The 21207-nt window shown below is 41.7% G+C and overlaps 3 protein-coding genes across 12 annotated transcripts in view; 2 read left to right on the forward strand and 1 right to left on the reverse strand.

Moving 5' to 3' along the window:
- The window catches only part of KPNA1 (karyopherin subunit alpha 1), a 62820-nt gene extending 54088 nt beyond the window's left edge, over positions 1-8732 (forward strand). For 2 of the 6 annotated variants that reach the window (XR_008576162.1, XR_008576180.1), the window contains exon 16: positions 1698-2133. The gene's annotated coding sequence lies outside the window, so the exon portion shown is untranslated. Of the gene's footprint in view, positions 1-1697; positions 2134-8489 lie in introns of those variants that run through there. The other 4 variants (XR_008576161.1, XR_008576174.1, XR_008576182.1 and 1 more) reach the window with 4 other exon arrangements.
- FAM162A (family with sequence similarity 162 member A) lies at positions 133-9084 on the reverse strand. Of its 3 annotated transcripts, none has more exons than XM_054818805.1 (5): positions 8956-9084; positions 7519-7644; positions 5173-5281; positions 2127-2235; positions 133-387 (listed from the first exon to the last, which is right to left on the reverse strand). In XM_054818805.1, the coding sequence occupies exons 2-5, from the start codon at positions 7595-7597 to the stop codon at positions 292-294; spliced, it is 393 nt and encodes a 130-aa protein (XP_054674780.1). In that variant the 5' UTR covers positions 7598-7644; positions 8956-9084; the 3' UTR covers positions 133-291. The 3 variants fall into 3 exon arrangements, with proteins under 3 accessions (XP_054674780.1, XP_054674773.1, XP_054674772.1); XM_054818798.1 differs by having other exon boundaries at positions 7519-7640; positions 8770-9070; XM_054818797.1 differs by lacking the exon at positions 8956-9084 and adding an exon at positions 8770-8933.
- Positions 9085-9104: 20 nt separating this feature from the next.
- MIX23 (mitochondrial matrix import factor 23) lies at positions 9105-19361 on the forward strand. 3 transcript variants are annotated; one of them, XR_008576186.1, is made up of 6 exons: positions 9105-9214; positions 10121-10246; positions 10782-10928; positions 14056-14115; positions 17771-17884; positions 19191-19336. XR_008576186.1 is itself a non-coding variant. In XM_054818831.1 (5 exons), exons 1-5 carry the CDS (start codon positions 9164-9166, stop codon positions 19206-19208), a joined length of 402 nt encoding a protein of 133 aa, XP_054674806.1. In that variant the 5' UTR covers positions 9105-9163; the 3' UTR covers positions 19209-19361. The 3 variants fall into 3 exon arrangements, 2 of the variants coding, with proteins under 2 accessions (XP_054674806.1, XP_054674793.1); XM_054818831.1 differs by lacking the exon at positions 17771-17884 and having other exon boundaries at positions 19191-19361; XM_054818818.1 differs by lacking the exon at positions 19191-19336 and having other exon boundaries at positions 17771-19178.
- Positions 19362-21207: the final 1846 nt, after the last annotated feature.

Raw genomic sequence — 21207 nt, forward strand, 5'->3', positions numbered from 1 at the left:
AAAAGATGCCTAGTCTTGTGCATAGCACAAGGGAAACAACTGTTCTGTCTATATAGTTTGCTCACTTGTCCTGTTTAACTAACTGTGAAGAAGACAATTTGGAGGAAGGGAGAGGTTGTTAGGAAAAGAAAATAGGTATTTCTGGTTTTAATGATTACAGGATAACATATTCATTCTTGAACATGAGAGTACAGAACTAAAATACAGGAAAGATGTGACTATATCCTCCTTCCAGTGCTGAAAAGGACGTCAGCTTTTCTTCCCCAGTCCTTGGTCTCTTTGTTTCCTCCTCTAAGGTTTAGCGGATGTACTCTGCATAGCTTCCTCTCTCCATTGAGCTTTCTTCTCCAAGTTCATGCTTGTAAGAGATTCGTGCCTTTTTACAGCCTACAACATAATGACAAAGCAAGAGCAGAAAGTATCACCTAAGGGACCACAGAGATGAAACTTGAATCAGTAGTTTACAAAACAGCTGGCCTATCCCTACCAAGGCACAGTTGTGTCAGCTTTAATACCAGGAAGGGAGAGGGTTAAAATAAAACATCCATAGACTATATTGGCTTAAACTCTTTACTTCTCTGGGAATAAATTAAACCTTTTTGTTGAGGCACTAGCAGATGTATTCTGTGCTTCTGGTCAGTATTTAATACTAATCTCTGGTCTTCAGAAGTACTGGAAAGAAAACAGAAGTTAAACATAATAGATTCCAGCTGCCGTGAAAACAAGGGTCCCAAAGCAGCTGTCCTCCTCTCTGGCATTTGCATTCATACTACTCCAATGTAAGAGGAAAATGCTCTGGGAATTGTGTTCAATCTCTTCTGCTAAAGCCAGGGAAAAACCTTTTCACTGTTTCATTTCAGAGTGCTGCATCCTTTTCATTTTGATAGGGGAATGCTGACAAGTAGAAATGTCACTTGACCCTTCAGTAGTTCACAGTGCTGGGGTCGAGACTCAGTTACTAGTTTTAACGTTTCTCTAGATCACTTAGGAGTCTATAGAAACAAGATCTGACTATTGTCATCGGAAGCATTGCTTCAGAGAAAGGCAGCATACAAACAGGCTTCTGCCACATAGGTGCTTTAGGATCAGGGTTTGCTGCTTCCAGTCATCCTTAATGTAGTAGACTGTTTCTGTTACAACTGGTTTTTATCAAAAGCAACATGACAATAAGCTGCACAGGTTATATTCACATTCCTTGACTTTGAGACTAATGCTGCTGAGGGGCTTTAGCCTGGCTTCAGTACACAAAAAAGCGCTCCTTGCTTCTCTACAGAAATACCACAAAGTTAATAGTTCACCAACTGTGTTAAAAAACACATAAAATTAAGGCGTGAGTAACTTTTGCCGCACTTGGAATCTTATACTTTACATTTCGTCACTTCATATGATGCAAATTAAATCATAGACCGAGTTCTGCCATGTGCTGAACTTCTTTGATATCTTGCCAAATTCTATGTAAATGAAGGATACTCACCATCTACAGGACTTGGGAGCTTTTCTATGAAATAGTTTTTTGATTCAGCGGACAATAATAATTTGAGAAAAGTTGATGCATTCACCTAGAGGAAGGCTATTTTCTAATGCAATTAAAGGGTGCAGAATTATTACTGGCCCCACTGTTTAAAAAGACTTTGAGAATTCTCAAGTCTGTGGAGAAACATACCCATTTGTGATTTCCATGATCTTGATTCTACAAGTGTTGCAGCATGTAGAGAGAGGCAGTGAACCCCATCGGCCCAAGGAGCATTCACCTGCCTACCAGATCCTCACAACAGAAGTTACTCCTTCCTTTCAAACTCTCACAGCCCATCAGCAAAATTAAAGAGTTAAAACAGCACAAGCTAAAATTAAGTATTGCACTGAGAAAAAAAAAAAGACTTTTTTTCCTTTTAAAGGATGCATATGCAGTCTAACAGTGACATCACCCTTTTCTGACTTGGAAATTAATCAATATGGGTCACTTCTGGGGAACCAGGAGGACTTCTTTTTAATTTTTCTCAGTGATAAAGTGAAAAAACCACCACCACCAAAAAACCAAACCCAAACAGTACTAACAATCCATAGGAGGAACTAAGGATTTTATGTGAAAATTGATTTGCACTCACCAGCCAAAAATCTGTGCTTACCTGCTTCCCTTTAATCACCATGACTATGCATCCCAATATTGTCAAGGCAATCATGACATAGCTGAACTTCACACGCAGCGTGGTCTTTGCTGCTCTGATTGTTTCAATCCTCAAGAAATAAAAGAACAGACTCATTCTCAGAGACCCAAGTAAACCATTTGGCTAATTGTTTTGATTTCTCCTGGCATGCTATCTATGTAATCTGGTATAATGCTAACCATAGCTGGCTCTTTCACAAAAAAGTTTTACAAGAATGGGAAAGGCTGATCCCCAGCCATCTTGGGAGGAACTTGGTCACAAAGGAGTTCCTCTCGAAGTTGGAAGCAAACCCAGTATTTTTAACTTTGGGTTATTTAATTGTTAAGAGGCAATGCTGCCTTTCTAGACCACTTGACCACAATGCAGAGGAGGAAAGCTACAGTACATAAATATGTACGTTCAATATGGGGAGAAGAGGAAAAGGAAAGGGATGCATTTACTAATAATCCCCTCCTAGAGGATTTGATAGTGCTATCGATTACACACTGGCTGCTGAATGTAATACTTCTCAGAAATTCTGAGTAGCACTTGGTAAAAGACCAACAGTTACCACTTCCCTCCTGCTAGAGTAAATAGTCTTAAGGTAATCCATTTTCCTAAGAAACTAAGGAGGCACAGGCACTTGTATGCTTTCCAACATCAGCATGGACAGAGTTCTCTTTTAATTTTTTTTTTTTTTTTTTTAACTTCAGGGGGCTTATCTAGCCACACCAGTAGCTATACCACTCCTTTGGGAAATCTATTGCCTAGTCTACTGTTATCTTTAAAAAACCAGAAATCTTCCACAAGGAGAGTATCACTTAATAAAGCCTTCCAGCTGTATGCATGATGAATCAAAACAAAAAGTCTTTTGAGTTGGGATTAACTCTGAAGATCATTCTACCCAAATGACATTTCAGTTACAGCAAATTTAAAGTTCCTATTAGAAATACCAGTGCGAGAAGAGCCAATGAAGCATAAAGCTTTTACATGTGTTTTCCACAATAACCAAAGACCTATACTCAATATATCTAACTCTCCTTGCTGAATTTAGAGCACTTGACTCACCTTCTCAAGGAGGCCTAATAGCCTCACTGACTAAATCTGGCATGTTATAAAATTACAGATGACTAGGAGAGTATCAACATCATGTGATGAAAGAGTAAGTGCATCAAACTAAGTAATTACACCCCAAAACTAACATGGATAGTAGATTTAATGGAACTGGGAAGTTACTGGTGTACACAAACATGAGTGAATATGGAATCTTTTGCCACATTTCGAGCCTTATACTTGGAGGGGAAAAAAAAAAAAAAGATACCGAAGGATCCACGATAGTTCAACATGATGAATCACATAAGACCTGAGAAGTGAAGAGTTTTGTTGTTTTTGAAGAGGAGGGCAAAAGGGATTTGATCACTGTTTTGGAGTATTGATCTGAGTACAAGATTTCTGGTCATAGGGAATATGTCCATCTACCACGAAACTAACAGTTAAATTTAGCTTCCAGGTTATTTGTTTTTGCTCATAATCTGTGATGAACAACTTGGGCACAGGCTGCAATTAAGCTGAAATGCACAGAAGTAGGATTTAAAAACTTTATTACTTAATTTTTGAAGTACCTTGGATGTGTTAGCATTAGCATATACAAGAGGAAAAGGTAGTTATCTGAACACAATTTGCATTTTAAATCAATTCAGTGGCTAAGATTAATGTGTGCTTAATAAATTAGTTACTTCTGATCACCACATCTTGCGAGATTAGTTATATATCACAAGCCCTTACAAGCCACTCTTAATTCAGCTTAGAACAAGAAAACAAGCTTTTGTGCTTTTATAGTTCTCAATCGCCTTCTCAGCTTTAGCTGAACAATTTGCCTAAATAAAACCAAGAATTCCCTATGCACTTGCAAAAATGGTCAGCTTTTATCAGAAGTTGGTTTGTCCTTTCAATAAACAATTGAAATCACTTCAATCATTCTGTTAACTCTGTTTTCTTAAAAATGCTCGTAACAAGTGTTTGGTATGCAAAAATATATGAACTGACATAATTTAGTAAGTTTTAATAATTTATACCTTTATGTGTTTCAAATGTAATTTTAAGAAAAATGTTTCAATACAGAATTGAAGAATTCATTTTTAACAGAATTTATCCAGTGAGATACATTTAAAAAAAAAATGAAGATACATGGGTGGATTTTCAACTCCTATACTGTGCATCCAAACAAATAGAATATCTCTAGAGGGCAGCTACATAGTTTGCTTACTCAAGTAGTACAAGATTTACTGTATCTTTTTAATTTAAATACATACATACATTTAAAAGCATTACAAGCACACTTTAAAAGATAATTATACTACCACCAGGAATGTGTTTCAAACTAATAATTGCCTGTTGTTGTTAAGTTTGATCTTCATTTTAGATAGGCAAACCAGAACATCCAGTTATATTTTCTTCTCTTCACACAGGGCAAAGCACCAACATTTGGACTCCACCAGAAACAGGGAAATTTTGATTATGTACATTTTTTGTTAGGGAGCCTTTCCAATGTTTGTTAGTTTAAATTCCAGGAGTAAAGAAAGTTGGCCCATGCCCTCTAGACATTAATTAATATTTTAAATGAGTTTCAGTTATTTTATAGCTATATCATGAAAGTTTCACACAATGGAAGACTGACGTATTAAGGAAAAGCACTAGAAAAAGCTCACACTAGTATCTGCAAAAAGTTTTTTTGATTGGGAGAGAAGAGTAAAAATGAACTGATTTGTGATGCTTTTCTAATGAAAAAACTGATAGATGCTGGTCATCCCTTCAGAAAAAAAAAAAAATCAAAAGGGATGTATTGTCTCAGCAATACAGAATTGCTCAGGTCATCTCATCTACAAGACAATACACCAAACACAGCAGTGTAAGATATTTCAGCTATGAAAATCTGTTCCCTTTAAGAAAAGTTATTCTGGAGTTGCATTCAAGCAACTTATTCCTGCGTAAACAGTGTCTCTTTTACAGCTTCAAAACTGGCACTTACGAGACAGTCTCTGGTATATCCTCTGGTTTTTTGAAATGGCCTGCCCACAACAAAAATCTTTTCTCCCAGTCTGTAGGCTTGTGTCCAGGCACCCTCAAAGGAGACCGACCTAAAAAAAACCCCAACAAAACACACAAACAAACCCCCCCAAAAAAACACCAAAAACAAGTTACAGAAGCTGTAATGAAACCACTTAGGGTGAGCAATGCAGAATTTTAGGTATGATTGCTAGAATTGGTTAGGGAACAAAAAATGTATCAGTCAGATTAATCCATAATTACAGGTTTGTTAAATTGAGGCCATGTAAGGAAAGTCAAATCTTGCCCAAGACCTCTATATTTGTAGCTCTAAATTTGTGGAACCTGCTCTGGCATCTAAGGTTCCTAAGCTGCTGTGAGATGATAGTTTTCCTATTACATTTAAATTAGTTTAAAAAAATAAAGGAAATGGAACTGCTACAGAAAAGCCAATATGCCGCACCACTGCGTCCCAGAATGTTAACTTTTTCAGGGAGTGTAAGATTTTACTTTATCTGGAAGGATAAACAAACATGACCATAGGCAAAGATCAGACCCCTAATTTTCAGCTCAGCCTTTCAAACTCCATATAAAAAAAGTATTCAGAATGTAGTACAGGAAGGTTTCCATACATACTAAAATCTAGAAAGTGCAAAGAGACAGCTTTCCCATCCCCCACCACCTCTTTTTTTAAAAAAAAAAAAAAAAAAAGAGCCCAAAACACCAACCCAACAACAGGAGGTATCCTGTATGGCTGTGTGTTGCCTCATGGCTTCATGAATTATCTAGGAAGTAGGGTGGATAGACAGTTTGCTGACACCACTAAGCCCTCTTCTTTATGTTTCTGACTGAGTGCAAAGAGCTGTGGGGCTTCAGAATCCTGAGTCAACAAGATGGTCAGTAAAACCCCATGTATATAAACAGGAAGGAATTCCAGTTCACATAGAAATGACAGACTCTAACCTAACCAGTATTGCTGAGGAGTGAATCCTCAGGGTTTCATAGAGTTTTTGGCAAAATGTTCAGTAACAGTCAGAAAGGGAAAGGGAAACAGCATTACCAGCAACGTTTAGGAACACAGACCAACACAAAGGCGTTATTATGCCATTGTATAAAACCATGACTCCAGCATTTTGAAAAGCACGTGAAATACTGATCTCTCATCTCGGAAACAGCTGAAATAGAATGAGTACAGAGAAAATTGGTAAGGACGACCACAGGTATGGAATGGCCATCATTTAAGAAGAAGTATCACAGACTGAGACCTTTGGCCTGGGAAAGCAGGAATTGAAGCTCCCTTCAGCATGACTGAGGGCACTAGAGTCCTAAGTAACATTGGGAGCGTGGGTTAAAATGAACAAGTCCTGTTTTAGAAGGGGTACCAAATAAAGGAACATCAGATCGAAAAAAGCACGCACCAAGTTTAAGAAAAAAAACAAAAAACCAAGACTACTTGTTTTCTCACAGCATGGTTCAATTGAGGAATTCCTTCCCAGAGGATGCAGACGCTAAAAATACATCCACCTTCACGAGACTGGGCAAATTTATGAGAGGAAAATCCAGTGAGGATCCTCGCTATTGCTCACTATTCCTATTAGTCTTCAGAAAATGTAAGGAACCTCCTTTACCGGCCACTACTGGAAAAATGACACTGAAGCAGACTGTTGGTCTTACTCAGTACAGCTGCGTTATGCTTTAAACACAGAAGTATGCAAAATGCTTCACATTTGTATGCTTCTTGTATCTAGCATCAGTAAGCAAAGAAGGGAACATGTTATATGAACAGAAGTCTCATTAGAGCATCATAACTGTCATATATAGTCAAAATGTGTTTCATGGCCTGAGCTTTACCTAAACAACTCCACATTTAAACATGAACCAAGCCAGCAATTCAGACTGACTCGCTCCTGCGGGGCATGTTCAATTTTGCAAACAGCTGGAGCTGGTTTACTATGAAAAACTGCAAAAGTAGTTTTAGGTCATACAATGTTCCTAAACATCGACAGTTTACATTGGGGTTGAACTGTTGGTTGTAGAGCACAGTTGAAGAGCCTCAACATACATCAGATAAGATACTAGTAACCTGCTACAAAGTGAAAGCTGTGTTACTGTCACCAGAAGAAATACTGACCCCTGGCTTTGTTCAAAATCAAGATCTTATTGCTAACTTTAACGCTCAGTTTTTCAGTCTAAAGATCACAGTTCCTTCTCAGGAAATCAGGGATGTTAGCACCTATGTCAGCCAAATTCCTGTTCAGGTGACTGCAGCCTGGATATCTAACTACTTCATAGCATGAAACATAGCATGATCTTTATCAGAAACTCTTACTTCTTGGCTGAAGTTTACTTTCTTCCTGGGGTTTAATGCAAAGCCTTCTGCTTATCTTTGGATCCACTCCTTTAGTCATCCTCAGAATTGAGGGAATATTTCTTCCCAGCAGTTTAACAGCTCTATCTGGAAGAGAAAGTAGATGAAGCAAAGGGGCCATATTTGACTCAGAACAGTAGAAAGTGAGAATGCTATCTTTTAAATAGAAGTGTTTTGGTTTTTTTTAAACAAGAGAAAAAAAGAAAAACAACAGGTCCATATCTAATATTATGCAAGAAACACCAGATTTAGGTTGTAACAGAGCCTATCAAAGAAATTAAAGCTTATCTGTAAGATATGACTTGAGCTTGCCCATTAACCTTATTTAGAAAAATGGGAGTGCAAGATTAGAGCCTACAGGCAATTTCTAAAAAACTACACATCACAATTTCAAGGAACTTATCTATTCACATGCTTCAGGTATACTCTGGACAGTGCTATTTCCAGGACCACACATCAGCATTCTACCAATCTTATCACATCCCAGAAGCAAGTCACAGACTTGACAGAGCCAAGAAAAAAGCCACAAAAAACCCCCCAGAATCTCGCAGTATAGAGACACCTACTTTGTAGTGTGTTAGAAGAGGACAGGGCACCTTACATATGAAAACATATTCCCAAGAAAGAGCTTCTAATTCATTAATATCATGAAAAAAATCTGAGAAAAAAAAACAAAACAACTTTGAAAGGCAAAGGGCAATTTAAAAATAAAAATTGACAGGTTTTTTTTTTATTCTTTATGCCAGCTGAAAATTTCTCTCCTACAAGAAACAGCTGCCCTTTATTTTCTAAGCACAATACATTCCAGCTCTGAAAAAAAAAAAATTTACATTTAGAGGCTACCACCGCAACGAAACCAAACCCTTGTCGAGATCTGCAGGGAAGGAAGAAAAAAAAAAAAAAGCATAAATATGTATTTTTTTTTTTTTAAGGTCAGCTTGGAGGCCGCCAGACTTCCAGCGCGAACGCCCGTCAGGCACGGACACTAACGCCTCACTTCACCCCCGCCGCACCGCCCGGGCGAGCCCCGCTCCGCACTCCCCAGCGCACGGGGCCCGGCACCTCCGGGGTCCCGCCGGGCCGCCTCGGGGCTGAAAACTCCGCTTCGCCCGCAGGGAGAGAGCAAACCGGCAGGCAGCCCCGGCGGAGGTGCGTCAGCTTCCCGCCCTCCCTACCCCGGCGCACTCCCGGGGCGGGCGGGCAGTCACTCACCGGCGCGGCCCCACATGGCGCGGCCTCCCATCTCAGCGGCGGCGGTGGTGGTGCCTGCCCGATGCCCTTCAATGTCACCGCTGGGCCGGCGCCCCGCCCCGGCCCCGGGATTGGAGAGACGCTGTGGAATGCACGGAACCCCGCTGGGGCCGGGGCCGGGCCCGCCGCGCTGCCGCCCGGGCCCACCTCCGGGGGTGCCGCTGGAGCCCTCCCCGCAGCCGGAAGCGGCGAAGGTATCCCGCGCCGCCGGGGACGCCGGTAGAAATGCCCGGCCGGGGGCCGCTCTGTCTGGGGTCGCCCCCAGTCAGGGTCCGCCTCGCTCCGCCCACCGCCCCTCACGTCATCCCGCCTCCCCTCTGGATTGGCCACCGCCGTGGCCCTCGGCCTTTCCAGTATGGCGGCGCCCAGCGGAGCGGCGAGCTGCGAGGACTTCGCCGAGTTCCAGGTAACCCGCGGGGGGCGGGGGGGGACGACGAGAAGGGGGGGCGCGCGCTCCCGCCGCCTCCCCGCGCTGGCGTTCGGCGCGCTCTCGACGTCTCCTAGTAACGCCGCGCGGCCCTGAGAGAGCACGCGCCCCGGTGGGGGCGGGAAACGGCAGCGAGGTCACCCGTCCCCGCAACGGTCGGGATGCGGCGGTCGGCGGCGGCGGGGACGGGGCAGAGTCCTGCCTTCCCCTCACCCCCAACGGCGGGAGCGCGGTGCCCTCCGGCAGGGAGAGGGGAGGGGGAGCCCGATCCCGGAGAGGGGGAGCCCGCGGCGTGGGAGGCTCTATGGGCGGAGGGAGCTCCGTGAGCGCCTTCACGTTGTTTAATGGGGCGTGAAACACCGCGCGTACCTTCAGCGGTGTGAGCAGGGTCCGGGGCGGCTGAGGTGGTGGCACCTGGCCTGCTTCTTTTAACATCTCGCCCCAGAAAAGGTGGGTTTTATTCCAAGTTTGCCGTTTCGCTGCCGGTTGTGCCCGCTTTCCCGCCTGGAAACGTTAACGGGGCGGGGATGGGGCCTTGGACAGCGGCTCTCGGCCTCTCCGGAGCGCGGGCGGGTTTTCTGAGGGAACCACTGCGAGTGGAGCCCGGCTGCTGGGGCGGGCAGGGACGGGGGGATTTCGGGGGGATGTTAGTTACTCAGGACTGCCTAGTTCTCTCCCTCCCCGCTGGCCTTTGCTGCTAAGGAAACTAGTTGGTTTGCAGCATGTACTGCCACGTGCAGAAATTGTTCATTTGGTGGGGGGTTTTTTTGCTGTTTTTTAGCAATCTAGTTAATTTTGTATTAAAAGACTTACTCATGCAAAATTTTTTGCAGTAAGCTTTTCTCAGAGATACAAGCAAATATTTTTGTTTTACTTTTAATACAGGAGTTGCTCAGGGTGATGAGGACGATCGATGACAGAATTGTCCACGAATTAAACACTACGATTCCAACAGCTTCCTTTGTGGGGAAAATTGATGCCGGCCAGACGTGTAAAGAGCTGTACCAGTCTGTGAGTGTGCGCTCCTTCAACTTTCAGTGTGCTTCCTGATGTTTTATTACGTGCAGTGGTCAGTAAAGCATCCTCAGTTTCTAAGGAAACCACTGCCTTGATATATCGTGCTTTATGTATCTGTAACTGGCATGCTTGACTTCTCTACGCAGCCAAACCACGCACATGTAACAGCTACATCAGTTTAAAACCACACGAGCGACTTGCTTGTTCTGCAATGCCCATCCTTCAAGGTGTACTTCAGGCTTCAGTGGATGGCGTTAGCCCAGCCCACTTCTTTCTTTTAAAAATGGGGGTAGTACACTTTTGCACTCCTTTGCAAGACTCCTGCTCATGTGTATCTTTGACTTTTGATCAAGTTGGTAGGTGCTGCTCAAAGCAGTGTTGCTTACAACATGTGGAATATTGAGTCAAAGGAATTTCTATAAGCACAGCAATAACCTGACTTTAGAAAGTCTCTCTCTTAAGTTGTAACTGGGAGGGTTTTATTCTCTGCTGAACTAGTTGTTATGGCTTTCTCTCTCCCCCCACTTAGTTGATGGATGCTCACAGCAGCAGAGAGAGAATCATCAAAAACTGCATCGCTCAGACTTCCAGTGTCGTGAAAACTCTCCGAGAAGAGAGAGAAAAGGCCCAGGATGATGTAGCATTATTAAAGCAACTCAGGAAAGAGCAGACAAAGGTGAGTAGTGGAGCTTTTTAGAAATCACTTAGAGAGGAAGAAGAGGGTATCTTTCCCAAATGAAGACCAGTGTGATGGAGAGAAGCTGAAGTGGATCTTGCCTGAGGCAGTCTTTTCCGAGGTTCTTGTTGGCTGGGTTTCTGGGAACCATTTCCCCTAGCCCTCAAGACAGAGCTGCTTTTATCCTGCAAGTGGAGCAATTTCTAAGATCCTATTACACAAATGCTGTAGAAAAACATGCATACTTCCCCATGGTGGACTCTAACCTTCACTAACACCACTTAGTGTACAAATTACCTGGGGCTTGCTGAGTCCTTTTAAAATGCCTCATGGTTCATTTTGCCTTTCTGAGATCCTGTAAAACTAGCATATCTGCAAATGGCAAGTATGGGTGCCAAGATGCAAATACCAGAAGATAATGAAATACGGCTTTTGTGTATGTCTCTTGCACCACACAGTTATGTAGCCTTAACGCTGTCCCTTTTCATCATCACCCCAAGAAGCATTGTTCTTACGTGGTGTGTTAATTGGAGTTACTGTCCTCTATGAGGAGCTGCCAGGCAACCTTGAGTTTCACTTAACTAACTTTTTGTGTTGTTTAATATTTCTTGGGTTAATTTTTTGAGTACCTTGCGATAGTGTGAGAGAGACTTCTGGGTAGGCATAAGGAATTTTAATGTGCAGATGCCCTCTCAACCTTCTGGCCTCTGGATGGAAAGTGTACTTCACCAGTGGTGAACAGAGGTGATCTAGATGGAGTACAGAAGTGGAGAAGGGAGCTCCCCTGAAGTCCTTGCCCCCATTCCAGGGCCCCCTTTGTAGGGGAAGGTGTACTGCATGTGTAGCCCTAGGAGTGGAGATTAGCTGTGATGTGAACTGTTCCATTGATTTCTCTTCCAGACCTGCTCCGTATGGCTTGTGTTCACTTTTTTTTCCACACCACATGCTTCCTGCACATACCAAATAAGACTGCTTGCTTACTGCTTTTTTTGCATACGCTGGCTAGGTGCATCTGTTGTGTTCAGCAGTTTAGTGAGCCTTCCTCTGTTGAGGACTGTCTTAACCAGGGTTTCTGAAACAGTGCCTTTGAGTTTCCAGTGTAATGGCAAGTTCTTCTTCTAACAGCCAGACATCCCACTATTATAGATATATGTATAGTCCTATACCCTGGGTGTGGCTTTCCCTGCTGCAATATTGTAAGACGTGAAGAGATGGGTCTTGAAATTTTGCTTTTGCGGTGCTGAACTACCTGAAAATCCACTTACCCCTGTACTTCCAAGAGGGGCCTGTTGCAGCCCCTGTTTCAAAGAGCAGTTGGATGTTGATACAGTTGTAGTAAAAGAGCTTCCTGAGGGGATGATTTGAACTCAAGCGTCTGATTTTTTTCCCAGGCATTGAGTGAACTGTTTTCTTCATGTGATCTTCAGAGAAGTGCTCTGTTGTGAGCTTGTATTTAAAAAACCACGTAGCAGGCGAGTGGTTTTATTCTTAAAGCCTCACTTACGGAACTGCTAACAAGCATCCATATTAGTTTGGAAAACTAGAATGGTAGTTTAGTATTTTCTACAAATTTTGTTTGCAGAGCCAATTCTTTAAATCATTTAGTTACCTAGTCCAAAACCTATCACTGAAATGACAGGAGGATCGCAGTGCTAATGTTTAATAATTGGAGGTGATTTCAAATGTTAAAAGCAATCCATGATTTGGAAACATCCCAGAAATCTTTTGATGAGATGACCTCATATATGCACTTGGACTTTACGAGGTGTAGTTCTGCCATTTTTTTTTTTTTTTTGGTTCTCTGAGAGTTGTGTTTTTTCTACAACTTAAATAAACTATTTTGACAGAACACATCCTACATTTAAGGTTATGCATTTCAAATATATATTTACTTGGTTGCGATACAGATCTGTTTTCTCTTGTTACTTGTGTTTCTGTCATCCTGCTAATGGTACAAATTGGAGGACTTTATCCAAAGTTATTACTTCTGGGTCATTGAATAAGAAAACTTGGAGTAGTGTCAGTCTAGCAGCCAATTCTTTTAATCCACTTACATTAAAACATTGTTTGATTATTGTATTAATTTGTTATCATTTTAGTTTACTTGAATGAAGTATCATAAAATACCAAACCAAATAAATTCTGGAAATCCAAAACATACAGCATAATGATTGTTAGCTTTATCAAGTGAATTAGTAAGGCTTGTTAAAATGTCAAAGTATGTTTTAAAAACAACAACAGCAACAACAACCCCCCTGTATAGCCATGCTGTTTGACACTATATTGCTGTTCAGGTCTGCAACTCTAAGGAAAATGTTAAAATAGTAGTTTTTCTTAGGCTTGGTGTCAAAGACAATTAATGTGACAGTCCAGGTGATTGTAAACCTATTCACATCCTCCAGCAGGAAAAACCTTTCTTTGAACTGCTAAAAAAAATCTGGGTGGTTATTTTATAGAGACTAATCCTGATCATCTAGACACCCTGTGGATGCTGGATTGTTATTTCTAACAGTTTGGGGTCCTATTGAGTAGGTAAAATTTCATCCAGCAGCTGTATTAGCTGTGTATGTCTGGACATCTTACTTGGAAGGTTTTTGATGGGATTGCTCTCTTGGCTTGCACCTGTTCACAAGCTTTCCAGTTGGAACCATGTATTTAAAATGGATAAACTCTGATCCGCAGTCTGTTGTGTTAAAGGTATATGTGGAAGAATGACAACTCAAGGCTGCAGAATGCTGGCACTGGCATTCCCCATGCCAAGTGCTTGAATTAAGCATAGTTATTTCTGTCTGTGAAGCCATTAACGTTAATCAGTTAATTGCTAGCAAATCTTGATGTGCAATATTTAAGAACGGAGCATTAGTAATCAGGAGCTGCTTCTGCCAGGCTTGCATTGCAAGTCTGCCTTCACTGTGCCCCTGCAGACTTCAGTCTACCCCGAGTATCGGCTGAATGGAAGGGCCAGACTTTCAGGGTGATTGCACATCATGCCCTTCAGTTTGCAGCATTGGAGGGGATGCGCACCTGGCACTGGGGTCGTGATCTAGAAAGTTGCAATGCTAGTAAATACTAAAGGCTGCAGGGAGGCCTGTTTGACAATAACCTCTTTATCTGTTACTTCCTGCAGTTGAAATTGATGCAGTCGGAGCTGAATGTCGAAGAAGTGGTAAACGACAGAAGCTGGAAGGTACTCAGTCATTTAAAATAGTGATGATGTTTTGTCCCAACAGACAGTCCTGCACTGGAGGTGTGGGACCAGTGCCTTATGAGGCCTGTTAATTAGAAATAGGTAAGGTCAGTGCTGGGTGAAATGTTTCAGATCAGTCATTTTCCCAACTCTGGATGCAGAGATCAAAGGTTTTTGGTTGCACTGCAAAGACAAGAAAAGTGTCTGATTTAGCGGGGAGAAAGAACTGTGGAGTACTCCCTGTGTAGATCCCTTTCTCCTCCTTGCCCATTGGCTAAGGACTTTGTAGGCTTTTCCATGGTGGCCTGTCTGAAAAGCTTTGCTGGGTCTCTAACAATGTCAGAGGGATGAGTCTTTCAAATTTGACTTGTGTTTGGTACTGATCACACTTCTGAGCAAGCAGAGGCTGGAGGAGGGTGGAGCTGTAGAAGGTGAACCTTTTTCTGATGGAGCTTCTGCAGGCCTGGACTGATGCTCCCTGGTGTAAAGAGCAGGCTTGCCGTTGCTCTGCTGTGTCAACAGAGGGGGCAGATCACCCTCTGGATTGATGGCCCCAAACACTGTGTTGTTATAAAGTGATCTTAACACTGAGCTTAAATTCTGAGGTGGCTGTATTCTGTCACTGCAGCATTTCATGTCTAGCATCCTTTTCTCATTTGTTGTAGCCTTTAACAGCTTTCAATAGTGTATAGAGGACCTCTTTCCCTCTCTAAATGCAAAAAGGATTTTTGCAAATAGCTAGTACTAGATGCAGTTCCCTTTTTAATCTCTACTTTAAGATTTTAGTCCTCTAGATTGCATCAGCAGAAATGCAATAAAGTTTGTGTGTTCTTGGAGGTCTAGTCACCGCAATACAGCTCAATGCAGGCTGATTAGATGACCATCTACACATTTCTCCAGGTATGCTTTGCTGTCAGTATTGCCTCTCTACTGTCTGAAAAAGCTATTCATGCTCTGGAGCTTAATTAATTTAAAGTCAGCTCAGATATGACTAATCAACACTAGAGCCTTAACAACATGCTGCAGACCACCTGTGGCAAATGTTTTATGGCAACTCTGCTGTCAGTTTTATTTGAAAGGGGTAGGGGGGAATACCTGCCTCATGCTATCTCCATTCTGAAGCCCAGAGTTGGCACCAAAGTTATCACTAATGCCAGTGATTTCCTGTAGCTGCACTAAGCTTTTGCTAGCATCAGAAATGTCCATATTTTCCTGGAGATGGAGAATATTTTGTTTATAAGTAGTGAGGTATGCATGGTGCAGGGATATCTTAGCCTGCTAGCATTTAAAGTAGGGCTGGAAGAGAAAAGTGTTTCAGGGTTTTATCTCCAGCTCTGCTATTGTCTCTGTCTGAATATAGGCATGAATGGCTCATTTAGCTGCCTGTAAAAATACGTCACTGAAGGAATTAGACTCAGTCATAGTTGTAGACCATATGCAGTTTCTTATATTGAAGTGGCTATTGGTTTGCAGGTGAAGACCTCCACTCTATTTTACTGTTGCAGACTTTTAGTTGGAAAGTACATTTACATATTTACATTAACCCTAACGAACTGAAAACTGATTGGAAAAATCTGATTAGGAAACAAAGTTATTTTCAAACACTTACTCTGTAGCTGTAGCAATAGTGGCATACAGAAAGATACTGCTTTATAGAAATGCATGTGGCAGAATTTTGTTTGGCTAGTACCAAACAGGGAATTGACTTCCAAAGCAAGACACTTGCATTAGTCTCTGTACAGCACCTCCACACTGACGTTTATCGTTGGAGTGTTTTGCATTAATATGTAAAAACCCAGCAAAATCAAACTTCTGCATAGTAACATGAATGTTAATGTTTTTCAGGCACTGTTTTTCCTGTCTGAAAAATGCGAATAGCACTACACAGGTAGACCAATGGAGTTAGTTGGCCTGAGTAACATGCTGAGAGCTCTGGGTCAATGATGCTAAAAGTGGGAAGCAGTGTTAGTAAGATTGCAGTATTGTTCTTTCTTCCATAGGCTGCAGAGGTACTGTTAAAGATGCTTCAAAAGTTTGCATGATAGCAAGTTGGATGCTGCAATTTTTTTTATATGTTGTTTGACGCAAGAGACCCTTACAGTGTTTTAAAGTGTATTTCCAATACCCTTTAAGACATATATGCCCTTAAAATGTCTTTGACAGAAAATGGACAAAAAATGGTGCAATTTGCTTAGTATTAAAATGCTTCTGAATGGGAACCCTTTGTGGCTCTTAATTTCTACAGTTTCCTTCTATCGTTTATCTGATCTCAGACTTTTACATACTCTTGACTCTTCCAGAGGTGTTCATTGCTTGTGGTAACGTAGCGGGACAGGCTGTGTGTGTGTGAAAGAAACTATATCACAACTTTTGTTTCCTGGAATATGAAGCAGTTTCTAATACGTTTCTGTTTATGAAAGTAAATTAAATCTGAAAATAAGTTGAAAATTACTCAAAAATTGTTAAGAATAAATGCTAAAACTAATGCATGCTGCAAACGTTGTTTTTGCTGAAGGTGCCATAGGGTCTGAGCCCTGAATAAGGAGATCAGCTGTGGAAGTAGATTTTGGGAAGATACGATTTAAAATAATGTATTCATACAAAGTAATGCATAACTTCCCCAAACTACAAGACTGCTCACTTTGCATGTGAAGCCAACAGGAAAGTTCACAAAACTTGACATCTTGAAGATCACAGGCATTTGAATCTGAAAAGTCTATGAACAGTTTGGCAAAATATGCTCTTCCAGGAGTGCTGGTGGGGGAGTGGATAACAGCCAGTGCCTCAGCTTGGTGCTAGGTGGTGCTCGTGTCACTTTTCAGGACACGCACTCGACAAAGTTTGGAGCCAAAACGATAAATAACTAAATCACTTGTAAACAGCACCTGTAACTTTGGTGTGAGCCTACGTGTTGTGCTTTTGATTCAGACTGCCTTACTTTAAATAGTGACATTTATTGGCCCTCCTCAGGGTAAGCAGTCTTCTTGACAAGGCCTGCAGTTCAAGCTAAATGAACATGATCTTCAGTCTCTAGTTCTGTGTGCTAAATTTTACCCAGAGAAGGTGCCAGAGGTGAGTGAGGTGGGAGCAGTGTGCCCTTTGCGATAGGAGATCTGGCAACATCAGCACCTGTGATCAGATAACTGAAAGTGTGAACACTGCTTCCAAGAGCCCTTGCACCTCTTTATAGCTGTCGCAACGATGTAAAACGCATTTGTTCAGGAAACAGAAGAATACAGTGTCCAGATTTGAATCCCAGATTGAACTTGACAGAACATAGCTGGTCAGGAGCCTTCCACTGATAATTTCCCTCCTTCTTTAAAAATAAATAAATAAAAAGTCATCATCATCATCATCATCTTTGAGGATAACAGACTACCAGGATTCTAAGCCTGCCTTATCTGAGGGAGAACACTTTTAGTGCTGTGCAGTCCTTCAGCATCAGGCTGCAAATTTTGGATTCACTAAAGCAAGGAGACAAGGTGTATGGAGACAGATGCCTTGGTAAGTACCATTTATTGGTACAGCAGGGCTGGGCAGCTTGAGATGGGTGCTACATGAAGAGATAGTTGCTAGCTCTGAACTAGCTCTGAAGTTCTGATCATCTCCTGGATGAGGGCTGATTTGCTTTTGCTCTTCTGTTTTGGTGTCTCAGGTATTTAATGAGCGTTGCCGAATTCACTACAAGCCTCCGAAGAGTCAATGATGTGGGGTATTGTCCATCAAGGTGGTCCATAACCATGAGAGCCAAACTGGAAAGAGACCTTGGGTGAGCTGTATTGGGACCCTCCAGAACCAGTAGAACCCAGTCTTGTTTTGTTTTGGACCTACTTAGCTGAAATTTCAAGGTTGAAATGATTCTCCTGTAATTAAGAGAAAACAGCTCATCTTTTGTACAAAATATGTGAACAAATGAGTTTTATAGTATTAAAATAATTTTCAAATGGAATGCGAAACCGGCATCTTTCTTGAACTTCTTCAGCTTCAGCAGTCCTAGAGGGGAAGAAATGGTAAAAGCCAGCTCTGAGCAGGGAGGACATGGCTCTCCCTGAACTGATGCTTGCCAGACTATCAGGGAACATGGTGTGTTTGTGAAAATAATCTACTAAAATCTGAAAGGAAATAAAACTTGCAGAATGATCAGCAAGTGTAGGTTCAGCATCCCTGAAAGTAAGAAGCTACCAGTATTGTTCTGAACTACTCAACTCTAGAACTAGCGTTGGTTCAGAGTTGCATGCAGATACAGGTTTGACATTCTTCCCACCATGCTGACAGGGAGCATCTCTTGCACACTGTCCTTTCATCTGTGTTACCAAGTTCTGGATTTTTTCTTTAAATAGGGAACGAGGTGTCAGTTAAAACCACTTTGAATTGGAGACAGAGATATATCTCATTCGGGAATGAGAGAGTTAACTATCCAGTGACCCTATTTTGTACCTCCTTCTGAACCTTTAAGATTAATTCTATAGTTGAATTGCATTTGAACTGAGAAAATAGCTGTGCATACCTGATCTTGTTGATTCTGGCCATAGTGTTGTATTTAGAAAGCTTTAAATGCAGCACCCTTGCAGTAACACAGCATTTAAAAGCAGATAAGGAAGTCAGAATTGCTGTAATTATACCTTTTTTTTTTTACTAACTCTAATTAGCTGACAGTCAAATGACAAGGTCTGCATGGTTGCCAGCTGTTTTTATTACTTATCACTAAGTCTTTAAGAATCATTGAACTTGAGCAGAGCCTTAAAAATACAGGCCCCATCTTGCAAACACTTTCAGTTACAGCACCTAAATGACTATATACTCTCACATCCTTAAAAGCTGTGTGTATATGGGGAATGAGAAGTCAATGGAGGAATGTACCTGTGTTGCTGAAAGCTGGCAAAAATCTGTGCAGCATCATCTGTTTTATAGTTGTTTGTCCAGTAGAGACTTGAACTACTTGGTGGCCTTTATTTTTAGGCAGCAGAGTCATTTAGTCTCACTTTTCTTTGAGAATGACGCAGAAATATATTTTAAGTCTTTGAGGATGTAAATCCTAATGTTGAAACTTCATTTTTTCCCCTTTTTTTCCCAAGGTACTGCAACTGCTCTAAGCAGAACTTTACTCCAGTTGGAGCGCTCGTCTCACTCTTGAAGCATTCTCATTGTTTTTCTGCAAGTCTGAAAGCAGAAAACATATTTGTTCTTCAGCTGTTAAATTCTTATAATTGTTTATCCTCAAAGTGGAAATAAAATACTGCTCAGAACTGTGGGTTGAGTTGCCAGTAACCTGATTTCCACAGGAGATGGTCCACTAATCAGATGTTGAGAACAGTTAGTTTTGATTTCAAAGTTGGTACTTTAATACTGACCTATAATATAGGTGTCTAAAATCTTTGTTCTGTTCAGGGCCTGGGTCTACAACTGCAGAGACAAATTCCCCTTTTAAGTCAGTTGTATGATAGAAACTTCTGCCAGCATGTATGGAGTTGGCATCAATACTCTTGAAATTTAAGTTTGTATTGTATTTCTGCAGAAACTAGAGATTGTAATGAGAATTAATCACTGTCCTCCTCTAGTCATCCAGATGTTTGCTCAGCTATTGTGGGAAAACTTCATATAAGCAGATGCTGTGAAAAATGACCTGTGAAATGGATGTGATACATATGCAGATTTTTTTTTTTGCAGTAGCCCAGCTTAGCATTTGTTATGAGAAAACTGTGGAAAAAAGAAAACCCAACCCCAACATAGCACTATTTTTTATTTGAATATAAGGCCAAACATGTAGATCTATACAAACCTGTATACGAAAAGCTTCTGACACCATAAGACAACTTCCAGGTCCCAAACATCCCCTCTTAGGGTGTTTGCAGCTTGTATACAGAGAGTTGCACTAAGAAGTTGAATTACTGTATGTGCTCTGAGTACAGAGGGATATCTCTTACAGTACATGGCAAATCACATGGAGCAGAGGCTGTTTGAATCTCGCTGTTGAACTTAGTGGAACATTAAGGTGAGTAACGGGAATTGCATGTCATGCTTTGGGGCACGGGGAAGGAGAAGAAGGCTTTGCTGTTTTTGTGAGTACTTTTGTCTGTGAAGTGGGATGTTTTGTGATGGTATGTAAATGGCATTGGTATGAGCTGTGGGCCTTACTAAACAAAGGCAGGCAAAATCTCTGGGTTACTGACCCCTGTCCGTTCTAGGATCATGCCTAGTCTGCGATTGAATCCTGCTTCAACTTTACCATCAAGGTAGTCACAAAATTACTGTGCTCCTTGATGTCGTATGTGAATCAAATAACAGACCCCGCAAATACCAGGATTTAATCCTTTTCCTGGTTCTAACTATTTCTGCAAGTAAAGGCACTTGAACAAAAAGCACAACTGATGCTGCTACCCAGAGTCTAGATCTGCAGATGGCTTCCCCCTCTGCTGGGGCTTTCCCATTGCTTGGAAATGGTGAATATAGGTGGGCGGATCCCAGTTCCTTGGAAAGCCCTCTCAATCGTGTGCTCCTTTACTTCCTTCTGTGAAATAGAGAGAGGTGTGTTTTTCTGGCACTCGGTGCTGTTGTCTGCTGCAGCCTATTGGCACTCGAGACTGTTGAAATAGGTAATCTCATTACAGCATTTTGTAAGGATAGAATTTGGCTGTCTCAAAGCAGACTGAGGGGAAGAGGCTTTTTACTGGTACCATGGGCTCGTCATAGACTTGGATATGATAACTTTGTGCTGCTGAAGTTCAGGTTTCTATTAATCCTAGGTGATGCAGAATGTCATAAATCTTTTGAAATCAGGGTGGATAGCAGGATGGGAAACCTTCTTTGCAGATCAGCATGTTGAAAGTCAAAGCTGCTGTTACTGTGACGATGACAAATAGGTCCTTGATTGGTAGAGGGAGGACTGCTTTCCTTTGGCAGCTCTTCAAATTTGGTGCAGACCATGTGTCATTTCATCCAGTCACAATTACGTGTCTTGTCACTGTGAAACCAGAAGACTGACCTACCAACTTAGCTTTCACAATAATTTCTACTGAGGTGGCTTAATTTCTAGCTTAAAAATAACTCATAAATACATAACCCTGGGGTTTGAGTTTTTGTTTGTTTGTTTGC

This window comes from Grus americana, chromosome 1, assembly GCF_028858705.1.
Source record: "Grus americana isolate bGruAme1 chromosome 1, bGruAme1.mat, whole genome shotgun sequence".
Classification (NCBI taxonomy): Eukaryota; Metazoa; Chordata; class Aves; order Gruiformes; family Gruidae; genus Grus; species Grus americana.

Excerpts from the sequence above, each read along its gene's own strand:
- FAM162A (XM_054818797.1), bottom strand. The coding sequence starts at position 8,800 with ATGGGAGGCCGCGCCATGTGGGGCCGCGCCG. Across the intron at positions 7,645-8,769 it reads CGCCATGTGGGGCCGCGCCG|ATAGAGCTGTTAAACTGCTG; the intron begins GTGAGTGACTGC and ends TTTCTCTTCCAG. Across the intron at positions 2,236-5,172 it reads GATATACCAGAGACTGTCTC|GATTGAAACAATCAGAGCAG; the intron begins GTAAGTGCCAGT and ends TTATTTCTTGAG.
- MIX23 (XM_054818818.1), top strand. The coding sequence starts at position 9,164 with ATGGCGGCGCCCAGCGGAGCGGCGAGCTGCGAGGACTTCGCCGAGTTC. Across the intron at positions 10,247-10,781 it reads GTAAAGAGCTGTACCAGTCT|TTGATGGATGCTCACAGCAG; the intron begins GTGAGTGTGCGC and ends CCCCCCACTTAG. Across the intron at positions 14,116-17,770 it reads TAAACGACAGAAGCTGGAAG|GTATTTAATGAGCGTTGCCG; the intron begins GTACTCAGTCAT and ends TTGGTGTCTCAG.